The 12,908-nt window shown below is 37.8% G+C and overlaps 1 protein-coding gene across 2 annotated transcripts in view; it reads left to right on the top strand.

The window, feature by feature from the left end:
* The window catches only part of FGD6 (FYVE, RhoGEF and PH domain containing 6), a 111,690-nt gene that overhangs the window by 32,509 nt on the left and 66,273 nt on the right, over positions 1 to 12,908 (top strand). Inside the window, exon 3 of one of the 2 annotated variants that reach the window (XM_025439399.3) lies at positions 6,013 to 6,160. In XM_025439399.3, the coding sequence (XP_025295184.2) occupies positions 6,013 to 6,160 (148 nt within the window). Of the gene's footprint in view, positions 1 to 6,009; positions 6,161 to 12,908 lie in introns of both variants that reach the window. The other variant, XM_035699133.2, reaches the window with a different exon arrangement.

Raw genomic sequence — 12,908 nt, 5'->3', positions numbered from 1 at the left:
AAAACATGCCACAAGTACATGAATCTGGCTTTATTTGAGGATGAAAGTGGGCATATGTACCTATTTCACAGTCATGCCATGTTTCCTAAAAGTAGTAGAGAGGTTACTTAATTATTTTAGGGGTAGTTCCCAGCAAAGTCATCTGGGTGGAAAATTATCCAAAAACTGTAATTAAAAAGAGGACCTGGAAACAAGAATAAGAATGGTTTTTAAATCCTTTTTCTATGGGGACGCCTGGGTGGCTCAGTGGTTGAATGTCTGCCTTTGACTCAGGGCATGATCCTGGGGCCCTGGGATCAGTCCCGTGTCAGGCCCCCCACAGGGAGCCCGCTTCTCCTTCTGCCTATGTCTCTGCCTCTCTCTGTGTGTCTCTCATGAGTAAATAAATAAATAAAATCTTTAAAAAAATTCCTTCTTTAATGGATTTGATTCATGATTCTCAACCTGAAATTCAATAAAGGAGCTGAAGTACCAGAGTAAAACTAAATGTATATTTAAAAACTAATGTATAAACCTATACCCTATAAACGTATATACCTATAAAGGTATATACACTAAATAGAAACACTTTTCTAGTGAAAATCGTGAACCAATATTATGTAGTTGGCATATAATACATAACTTATGAAAAAAAGTTTTTGCTGACTTTTCTATATAATGTTCATCCTTAAGTGCTCACCAGTAGTTTTTTCCATTCATTCTGCAATAAATATGAAAGCAGCCAAAAAAAACACCTAATCACCAAGTCATAATGAGACAGCATTTGTAAAAGAACTATAACAACATCCTGAGGACTAACAGGTTCTGTTCAGTTTGATCCAGGCGTAGAAGGAAGAGGAAGAGAAAGATGACAGTTCAGATTTACACGTTGTGACTTAAAAGTGAGAAAGAAACTTTGAAGCTGAGGATGTTGGAATAAACTTTTTTCCTTCAAGTTTGAGAGGAATTATGTGGAACATTCTTTGTTTAAGGGTCTCAGAATAAAATTGCAGGCAAGAGAGGAAAAAGATAACTGGATTCATCAACAACAGAGGACAGAATTCAGTGCTTTCAAAGTGTTCTTCAGCTAACTCTGCTTCTCCTTTTCCTTCCTCTGCTATCCTTGTCCTTCTCCCCTCCCTTTGCTGGCATTTTCAGCTTCATGGAGGTTCACAAGAGTATTTTGGTAGTAATGTCTGGTTCAATGTTGTACAGATTTCACGTTCCTGAAAATTCAGGGGTAATCAATTAAATTAGTATTTTTAAAAAGACAATTCCTTCTGAATGAGAAATTTGACGTACTCCCAGTGGAGGATGTATTGTCCCTATATTGTAAATAACATAAACAAAAAATAAGTAATTTTTAAAAAATGATGGTATTAAATAATCAGTCCAAATGTGTAGATCCTTGACATGTGGAACCAAAGAACAGCTGCCTAATCAGTGGGAATTTGCTTCTGGTGTTACTCTTCTCTGTCCTTACTCCATCCAGAAACAATTCTCACTTGAAAAGGATGGCCTGGGGAGGTAGAGCCCAGACCTGACCTTGTGTTGGTTGTGGTTGCAGCTTACTTTCCTTTACCTTGATTATCAAATTATGAAATAGCCAGGCAGGAAAGTATGGAGGAAACACTATGTTCTGTTCCTTTAGCCCACAAAGCTGACAGTGTTAAGACATTATCTTTTGACACTTGGGAAGGAAATGTAAAGAATAGAAGAGCCCCTAATTTAATGGCTGGCATTGGTAAGGAGTTGGTAAGGAATATTTCATTATGAAAGATCTATAGATTTAAAAGCTGTTAAGGATTACATGGGAAAATAGATTAATCAATAATTTTTCTTTTTGATCACGTAGAAATGAACATGTAAATGTGGATACTGGCTGCCATCTTTCCTGATTTTGCTGCTAAACCCATTCATTATCTTTCCTTTAAAATCATATTCCTTTAAAAAATAAAATCATATCCCTTGTTAATATGTTTCTATTTCAATTGTGATGTTTCCCTCATTTTGCTAGTGACTGTTCATGAATTCTTGAAGGAAGACTCAAGTTTTTCCCCTCCCTCTTTACCATAGCCCTGTTGATTTTTTTTTTTAACTCTTAGATCCAACCCTTCTTCTTAATTCCTCATGTAGCCAACCTCATTTAGGCTGTCTGCACTGTTGAAATTACTTCTTAGACCTCCTTCCACTTCTTTCACTGTGCCCAGCTCCATTTGGCCCACAGTTAGTTCACTGACTTTGGGTTACAAGATTAGTCTCCTTAGAATCCAGTTTGCTCATTTTCCTCCCTTTTATGCTTCAGAAATCATAAGTGGTCTCCAGTATTTACCATCCAGATGTTTGGGGAGCTCCTTTCATTCCAGTTCAATCTTTTGAGATCATTAAGAGGAGCTCACTGATGCTAATTAGTGAGCATCTGGTTGGGTGGGGGGAGTGGGGCAGAGGCTGTGCCTACAAGGGCTGGATTGATGGAAGAGGTATTGTTTTCTTCTTGAATTGGTATGAGAGAAATATGGTAATGATATTTGAGTTGGAGGTTTTTTTTTGTTTTAATTTTTTATCTATTTATTTTTAAAGATTTTATTTTTATTTTTTCATGAGAGACACACAGAGAGAGAGAGGGAGGAAGAGACACAGGGAGAGGGGGAAGCAGACTCCATGCAGGGAGCCCGATGTGGGACTTGATCCCTGTTCTCCAGGATCACACCCTGGGCTGAAGGCGGCGCTAAACCCCTGAGCCACCCGGGCTGCCCATGTTTTTATTTTTTTTTTTAAGGTTTTGTTTATTTGGGCACCTGGTGGCTCAGTGGCTGAGTATCTGCCTTTGGCTCAGGTCATGATCCCAGGGTCCTGGGATCCAGTTCTGCATCTGGGAGACTGGGATCAAGTCCCTAGGACCCTGGCCTATGACCTGAGCCAAAGGCAGATGCTCAACCACTGAGTCACCCAGGTACCCCTCCAGTTGGAGTTCTAATGAGGAAATCTTTGAGGTTTACTGGAAGATTTGAGAGTTCTTATTGAAGGCCTACAAGATGAATATGGACTCTTCTGTTGTTTGGCACCTGTCATCCTCTCCAAGCTCCCCCCCCCCCAATTAATTATGTATAGGAGATTGTGCTGCAGCCAAAATGTTCTTTTAATTTTATTTTATTTTTAAAAAATATTTTATTTATTTATTCATGAGAGACACAGAGAGAGACAGAGACATAGGCAGATGGAGAGGCAGGCTTCATGTAGGAGCCCGATGTGGGACTCGATCCTGGAACTCCAGGATCACGTCCTGAGCCGAAGGCAGATGCTCAACTGCTGAGCCACCCTAGTGTCTCCAAAATGTTCTTTTTATTTCCTAAATACAAACATTCCCACTTCCACACCATTGATTATGATGCCTAGGATGGTGTTTCCCTTTTAAACCATACACTATTGTAGTATTCCCCCTCTTCAAATCTTTGTGATCACCACCACCAAAAATACTTAGCGTCTGAACCTCTGAGATTTAACAGCCTTTGCTTTCTAATATAATTTTTGTTTATTCAGTAAAAATTTACTGAGGGCCTATTAAATGTTAAGCAGTATGCTTCCGATTCAACTGAAAAAGACCATTTATTTGTTCTTAGGAGTTTATGTTTTAGTGAGGGAAATAAATATATCACCATGTGCGGTTGAGTAAGATGGTGTGGGATTTAGAAGAGGTAAGTATATTAATGTGGGATAGAGAGGGGGTGGCCAGGGGAGGTTTTCTGTAGGAAGGCAATTTTCAGACCTAAAATCTCCCAGTATTTTGTGGCTGTTATGTTTTGATCCATGTCCTTTTAATATTTAAAGCTTTTTTTCTTCTTGTTATTAAATGTTAACTTTTGTAAATAATTGTACCCCTAATGGTTGTGGCAGCTAGCTGCTTACCATCTCCTTAATAATGGCTTTCTAAATGTTGGACCAAGAAACACCTCTCAGCTCTCTCTCAGACAAAATAAACCTAATTTCTTTGCAGGTGCTACAAGCTTTGTTGCTGATTATTCAAAATTGTTATACTGTTGAGTCTAAGAGTGCACGGAGTGAAAAAACCACAATTACTTGGATTTTTGTTTATAACCAGGTTGTGATTCAGTGCAGCAGGGTGAGGCCTGAAGTTCTGTTTTTCTAAAAAGCTTCCTGGTGCTGCTGAAGCAGCTCATAGATTGAATGTGTCTTGAGTAGCAGGGTTTTAGAGGATGTAAAGAGATAAAGAAGATAAAAACAAGTGTTAAGGTATGTTTTCTTTTATTTATATGAATGTACCCTGCAGTCTCTACATCCTGTTAGCTTTATTTACTCTTGCTAACTTAACTTAAATCAACTAATTACCCAACTGGGTTGGGCTCCTGTCTGTGCACCCAGCGACAGTGAATCTTGCCAGTGATCTGACTAGGAAGCTTCCGCTCTCCACTCCCAACTCCTCCCTGGGGAGTGAGTCTCCTCCGTGTCATGGAGCTATGATAAGGTGTGCACCCACTTAATTGAGGCTGCGATATGATTCCCCAGGCCCTCCAGCTACTGAATAATAAGGAACCCCTGTCTTTGGCAGAGGGAGGTGTTCCTTTTGGCATTCTGCCTTCATCCAACTGATTTCTGTAAGAGATGAGTTCCAGGAATGGCATGTGAGGCTAGTCTGTATCCTATAATGTGTAATCAGGAACTGGCAGAAAATTCATCTTTAGCTTTTAAAGTTCCTGTTAGAAATTTTCATGACTGGTGGAAACCTTGGCAGTTGAGTGGACCTGCCCCTGACCTGTGAGGGACCTGTGAGGGTGAAATACAACTATCTCTTTATTCTGAGTGTTTCCCCTGATGATTTTCTTTTCTGTGCATCTTTTACTGACTCTTCTATTCTGCGATATTCTTGTAGACTGCAGGCAGGAAAGCAGTTGCTACAGTTAATTTGTTCCTGAGTCTTTACAACCAAAGTTAGAATTATTTCTGTTGTCTTCCTGGGGAACTTTGCTGTGGAATTCCCCCTACCCCAAACTGGGATTGTAACAATGACTGTTAGATTCAAGAGCTCTGTTTCAGTAGAAAGTGGGAAATGTTGACAGTGTCAGGCTGGTGAGGCAGAGTTGGTAAATGGCCTGGTACAGTGATTTTCAGACTTCCAACATGTATCCTCTCAGGGCCCTGCAACCCTAGACTTTTTGATTCAACAGGTCTGGATCAGAGCCCAAGAATTTTTAACATCCTTGTCCTTTCCCATGTCTTATGAGGTGGTTACCTAAAAGGAATTGGTGACAATCAGGGTGGTTGGGCACATGTTTACAGTAGCACATGCATTGCTTATTGTGTTCACCATCATTACCTCCCAATTCTGATAGATTGGTTAATTGCTTTTAAAAAAAGAAACACTGAAACCCAGGGAAACGCCACTGCTTCTAATGTTCCTGTGTAGCTAGTGAGTGCCCCTTTTGTGGTAACCCAGCCAAATCCTGTGAGGCTCCATGATTTATATGAGCAGAGACCTGTTCTTTTCAAGTAGATTTGGAAGTATAGGATTAGGGCAGCTGGAAAACTTGCTTCTCACACCCACCTTCCTATTATGAAAATACATGCTTTCCAAGATGTTTGTTTATTTATTTATTATTATTATTATTTTTAAAGATTTTATTTATCTATACATGAGAGACAGAGAGAGAGAGAGAGAGAGAGAGGCAGAGACACAGGCAGAGGGAGAAGCAAGCTCCATGCAGGGAACCTGACGCGGGACTCGATCCCAGGTCTCCAGGATCACGCTCTGGGCTGAAGGTGGCACTAAACTGCTGAACCACCTGGGCTGCCCCCAAGATGTTTATTTTAAACCAAAAATGAATTTGAGTTTTTAACACCTGAGATAGTGAAAGAAAAGGGGAAGTTTGGTTGGTCTGGATATTTCCATCCCTGTGTTTATATCCATTAGGTATACCTTACTTACATCACAGGAATAACATGGTTTGTCCTGTGTGGTTTTTTGGTAGTGTTCTTGTTATTTAAGGTGACTAATGTGGATAACTTTCACTGAAGCAGTTCTGGAGCATCCCAGGAAGGACACAATGATCTTGGTCTTGGTCTTGGTGAACTTCCTTCAGATGAGGAAGAAGACATCAACAGTTCTGATGAAGACGATGTCAGCTCTGACTCTAGTAAAGGGGACCCTGACCTAGGAGACAAACAGGTATGTGTTGGTATTTAATTTGTTTCTACTTGTGTGTTTGTTGGTCTCTCGTGACATTTGGAAATAATATTTATTAGCACGATAGGCACAAAATTCCTAGTTAGTTTTTTCTTAAGATTTATAAAATATTTTCTAATTTAAATTTAGTTCCTGCTATAATGTAGTACCTAAGATGTCACATTTCTAAAGGTACATCACTTAGAGATATTTAGTAATATTTTGAGAAATTATTTTTGGCACTGTCCATTGGTTTTCTTTTGGGTAACAAAAATACCCTCTCAGGATTGTTCCTTGTATTGCTAACAATTCTACTTGAAAAAAAGGAATTACATGCATTTCAGACTTAATGAAATCTTTTTAGAGATAGAATAAAGACTGCTATTAATAACACAGCAGGATTCCCTTTGAGGTGATTCAGTATTTGTATTTTCAGTATACATTGCAATAAGATTGGCTACATGTTGATAATTATTAAAGATACGTTAGTACTTGGAAGTTCATTTTATTTTCTCTAGTTTGACATGAATGCTTTATTATAACTACTTTTTTTTAATAAAGACATCATTACAAGGGAAAAAATAACCCCAAGATGTGTTCGAACATCTTACAGCAAAACAGAATTTGAAAGGATCCATATAGCAAGCCTATAAAACTGTAGAGGAGAAAACCCACATTACCTAACTTCTATGCCATAACATCAATTGTTTCCTCTTTAATGTATTTTTGCTCTATTTACATTTATTTCAGCCTTAAATGAATGGTATAAATTGTGTAATTGTTTGAATTTAAATCCCAGCTCTACCACCTAAGAGCTAGGTGAGTGGGCAAATTATTTAATCTCTTTGAGCTAAAGTGCCCCCATTTTATGAAGAAAAGAATAGAATTTATCTCTTAGTTGAGGACTAAATGATTTGATATGCGTAAAGTCTTAGAACACTGTTCAGTACATTGTAAGAACTCAATGATTATTTGCTTATTTCTTGTAAGACTTAATACCATAAAGTATTGAATCATATTGTTGGGAGTAACCACTAGAAGTTGTTTAGTCTTAAGTCAGATGAGTTTGTAAGATGCCTAAGACAGAGGAGGGACCGTTCTTAAAGGCCCACAGCATCCCTCAGTGGTGTGTGGGTTTTACTTTGACTGTTGAGTAATTCGTCTGGTGTTTTACTACTCTCTACTCTGATTTGAAAGCTTATTTTCCTTGTTGCTTCTTCATGGATACAGATTCTACAAGTATTTGTAAAATTCTATTTCCCAGATATATACCAGATGGAAAAAAGTATGAAGTAGGTATAAAGCAGTGTTCAAGGTTTTTGCTTATGAACAACTTACATCCTAATGGGACAAGAGGGTCATATATTCACGGGACTAGTGAGAACTCCAGATTATTACATGCTATGGAGTTAATAAAACAGAGCAATGTGCTGGGAACTGAGGAATCTACTTAGGATAAAGGCCTCTAAGAAAGTGATATCTGACAGAAATAAATGACCAGAAAAAGCCTAAGCCTTCAGGGTTTGGGGAATAGGCTTCCAGTGGTCTTCCGCTCTAAAGGCAGTAATTAAATGAACCTTTACTGTCTTGGCTAAACTGCAAGTTCTTTTCCTAACAAGTACTGTTTCCCGTTGTTTGGGTTTGTTTGTTTCTCTTGTTCAAACTCTTTCTGATTTCTCCCAATGCTTCTTTAAGTATAGTGACCAAAAGTGATGTCCACATTCTCCTAGGGGTCTCACTGATGGTATAAAGGAACGATTTCTCTCTAGCCCTTTGGTGTTACACATCTTCTCAGCACTTCCTGTCACAACACTGCCTGGTTGACTCATTCGTTTTGTGGCTATTGGAGACTTCCAGAGTTCCTTCCTCTGTGTTTGTACGGGCCTTTCCTTTCCCTTTTGGTATTTGTATTGTTGGGCTTTGTCTTTAGTTGTGCCACTTGCTGCAGTATCACTGTTAAATATTTTTCTGTTTTTAAAATGAGATTACTTCTTCAGTTAGTCATGGACATCTAGTATTTTTATACCTGAATCTAGCATATTGATAATTTCCCTCTTTTAGAGTTTTTAGCCATCCTGACGACCTCACTGCCTCTTTAGCTGTGACAGCAGTGGCAATAATTAAAAGAGCTAAGTGTCCCTTTCTAGATGGTTGCTGATCTGTTTAAGCATAACGTGGTAAATGCTTTTCTCTTAAAATAATTTGCTTTCAAAGTGTTAAGAAGAACATGGTCTTGGGATACCTGGGTGGCCCAGTCAGTTAAGCATCTGCCTTTTGCACAGGTCATGATCTCAGAGTCCTGGGGTCCAGCCCTGTGTCAGACTCTACGTCAGGCTCCCTGCTCAGTGGGGAGTCTGCTCCTCCCACTCTTCTCCCTCCATCCCCACTTATGCATGCCCCCCCCCCCCAAATAAATAAAATCATCAAAAAATAAAAGAAGAATATCATGATCTTTGGAGCCATATTGCCTGATTCTTACCACTTACCAACTCTGTGGTCTTGAGCAATGTGCTTATTATCTTTGTGTCTTAGTTTCTCCATCTGTAAAAACAGGAGGGAATAGGATAGATGCTTGTTTTTCTTTCTTTCTTTCTTTCTTTCTTTCTTTCTTTCTTTCTTTTTTTTTGACACTTGTTTTTGTTTTTTAAGATTGTTATGATGATTAAGATCACACTGAGGACTTAAAACATTTCTGGCACAAATTGAGTGCTCAGCAGATTTTAACTGTTCTTATTGACATATGTAAAAAGAAGCAAGCAAAATCTTAAGTATGTTCAGTCATTCCTTGTATAATGAAATATAGTTTCAAGTATCTTTTCCTATCTTTGATGAATAAATCCGAAACATGTTCACATAAAAGGTAATATTGTGTTCTCACAAAAAACATGAAATTTGGCATCCTAAGACCTGTGGTTCAGTCACAGCTCTGCCACTTACTAGACATATGACCTTGGTCAAATAATAATTTTAAGTCAACTAGTTTATTTATACCAATCTCATTTCACAATGGATTTCAAGTAATAACAAAAAAAAATGTATGCCAAAATATGTAGTTAAATAAAGGGGTTAATAAATCGTGCTGTAACTACTGGACATCCATATGCCAAAGAATAAAATAGACCTCTTCCTTTTACCATACACAAAAATTAACTCAAGTGGATCATAGACCTAAATGTAGGAGCTGAAACTATAAAGCCTTTAGAACAAAATATAGGAATGACTCTTCATGACTTTGGGTAGGCAAAGGCTTCATTGATGCAGCAACAAAAGTATAAGTGATGGGAGGAAAACGAAATTAAAAAATTTTATACTGCATAGTGTCATCAAGAAAATGAAAAGTTAATCCACAGAGGAGGAAAAAATATTGGCAAACATCTCTGATAAAGGGCTTGTATCCTGAGTATATAAGGAACTCTTACAACTCAATTAAAAAAAAGAAATTTTAAAATGGGCTATCTGAATAGACTTTTTTTTTTCAAGGAAGGTATACAAATGTCCAGGAATATGGAGAAATTGGAATCTATATATTGCTGGTGAGAAGGTGAAATGGTACATATAAACTTTTTTGGAAAATAGTCTGTCAGTTCCTCAGAAGATTATATTTAGAGTTATCCTATAACCCAGCAATTCTACTCCTTGGTGTACACCCACATGAAATAAAAACATATGTCCAGACAAAATCTTTGTGCAGAATGTTCACAGCATTCATTATAGTAAAAAATGGCAGGAACTCAAATACCCATCAACTGATAAATGGATCCATCAACTGATAAATGGATCTAACAACAGATGAATGTATAAATAAATGTAGTGTATCCACACAATGGAATCTTACTTAGCAATTAGAAACTGTGCTGGTATATGCTACAGCCTGTATGAACCTTAAAAATAGGCTAAGTGGAAGAAGTCAGTCACAAAAGACCACATAATACATGATTCCATTTATATGAAATATTCAGCATAAGCACATCCATAGAGATAGAAAGTAGATTATTGGTTGCAAGGGGGTACACAGAAGGGAGGTCAGGGAGTGACTTCTAAGGCATGGGGTTTCTTTTGGGGTGATGAAAATGTTCTAAAGTTAGATTGTAGTGATGATTACATACCTTGAATATATTAAAAACCATTGACTTCGGCTGCCTGGGTGGCTCAGGCTGTTAAGCGTCTGCCTTTGGCTCAGGTGGTCATGATCTCAGGGTCCTGGGATCAAGCCCCACATGCTATCCCCTCAATGGGGGGTTCTGGTTCTCCCTCTGCCCCTGCCCACCATTTGTAGTCTCTCTCTCACTCTCTCTCAAATAAATAAAATCTTTACCAAAAAACCCCCTAAAACACTGACTTTATGTATGTATGTATGTATGTATGTATTATTTATTTATTTATTATTTATTTTTATTGACTTTATGTTTTAGAAGAGCAAAAATACATTTTATGGAATGTGAATATTCTAATAAAACTATTAAAATTAAAAATTGTGCTAAAGGGAAAATAGTAAAGCTAAGTGGAATATTGTACAGAGTAATGCCTGTGGTGTAGTTCTATTAGCCAGCAGGTCTTTGGAGTAGAAACATAGAAAGAGACCTTCTTTTATATAACTTCTTTGACCCTTAGTTTCTCAGGTGACACAATGGGACAGTAATCTCCTGAGTCATTCCAAGGATCATATAGGATATATAGTTGTAACATACCAAATAATTACAGTAAAAACACTTCTGAGGTCAAGAAAGTTTATGCACACATTAGGCATTTGTAATATTCTTTTAGGATTGTGTTTGTGATAGGTTGTATCAGTTTCCTAGGGCTACTGTTACAAAATATCACTAACTGGGTGGTTTAAAACAACAGAATTTTATTGTCTCAAGTTCTGGAACCCAGATATCCAAAATCAAGGTGTGGCAAGGCCATGCTCCCTCTGAAACCTACAAGAGAGAATCTTCTTCCTAATGGCTTGCTTACGATCCTCACTGTTCCTGGGCATATAGCTGCAGCACATAAGTCTCTGCCTCCATCTTCACAGTGTGCCCCCTTCGTGCGTGTGTACTTCTTCTCTTCCTGTAAGGACACCATTAAGATTAGGGACCCATCCTAGTCCAATATGACTTCATCTTAATTTACTAATTTTATCTCAACAATCCCATTTCCAAAAGAGATCACATTCTGAGATCTCTAGGGATTAGGACTCCAAAATTTCTTCTGGAGGCCAGTGATTCAATCCAAAACAGGTGTGCCAGATTTCATGGACATAATAATGAACACAAAACTGATAGTATGAAATGTTTTCCTTATGAAGTATATCCAGACTCAGTAGGAGAAAATAATGGATATGTGCCACTGGGCTCTTGTTTTGCCTTTGTGAAAGGAGAGCAAACAGATGCTCAGAAAGATAGTCTTGCAAAGGTAAAAGTGCTACCAGGAAGGGGAAGAATGTTAACATTGTATACCACATCTGTGTGCCTGCACTTGTCTTTGTACTGTGGGTACAGATATTATACTTAATCTTTAAAAACATGCCATTCACTACCATCCCAAATGTGTTCCATCAACATCATTCAGTTTCTGTGGCTTATCCCAAGTTACTAGTAGAGATAGCCATGGTAATCTCTATTTTTTTCCTGTTCTAAGTTTTTAGTTTTATGTTTTGGGGTCTTTACTTTCAGTGCTTAATAAATGGTTATTTGAAAATGAGATCTGTTCATTCCCCTTCATTGTAGTTAGAATATAGACCACTGTTCAACTTTCCTGTATATTGACTTCTATACCTCCTTCTTTTCCAAATTTTCTTTGTAAAATAGCTAATATGATATATACCCTATGAAGAAAAGGATGAAAACCCAAGAAAACTTTGTCCTTTCTAGGTTAATCATGGTGTAACCTCATTTGGGGGATAATTTAATGATAAAGATGCCTGAGAAAGGCAGATCTGGTTGTTCAGTTTTTTTGCTTTTTTAGTAGAGCCCTTGAGTAGCATAGCAGAGGCCTTTTAAGAATTCTATTTAGCGCCATCTGGGTGGCTCAGTGAGTATCTGCCTTTGGCTCAGGTCATGATCCGGGGGGTCCCGGGATCGAGTTCCACAATGGTCTCCCAACAGGGACCCTGCTTCTCCCTCTGCCAATGTCTCTGCCTCTCTCTGTGTCTCTCATGAATAAATAAAATCTTGAGAAAAAAAAAAAGAATTCTATATTAAAAAATAATGGATAAATTTCACTGGATTTTACTTATAGTGAACAAATGTGAATAGAGGAGAACACCATTAAGAATTTACAAAGCTGAGCTATTATCAAGAGATCAGAACATAAAACTGGGTTTCACATCAAAGGTTCTGTTTTGGAATTTGTTTGACTTATGATCTTCACAAAGTAATTTCATTGTGGCTAATGTTTCAGCTTCCACAGCAGGGTACTTCTGGGAGATGCAGTTATTTAACAGGCAATCTGCTTTGAAATGCGATGTAATTCAAGTGAGGACTGTCATTAACTGGAAAGTTGAGATGCCAAATACGGCCTCTCGAGGTTTTACAGTGGGATGTATTTTTCCATCATTGTTTGACTTGGGTCAGAATAAGTCATTCTTCTTACAAGTTGAAGATAATACAGAACTTTTTACTTTGTTCTGTTTTTTAGTTATCTTTGACTTTCTATTTTGAAAATGGTTGTAATCCATTGGATCATTTTCTAATAGTTACTATCCCTCTTTAGCTCTAGAGTTTTCCTAGTTTAAAAAGTAGACAAAAGAATACATAGATGCCTAGAA

The sequence above is a fragment of the Canis lupus genome, chromosome 15 (assembly GCF_003254725.2).
Source record: "Canis lupus dingo isolate Sandy chromosome 15, ASM325472v2, whole genome shotgun sequence".
NCBI lineage: Eukaryota > Metazoa > Chordata > Mammalia > Carnivora > Canidae > Canis > Canis lupus.
The sequence above is the reverse complement of the archived record's forward strand: the minus strand, read 5'-3'. Positions and strand labels throughout refer to the sequence as shown.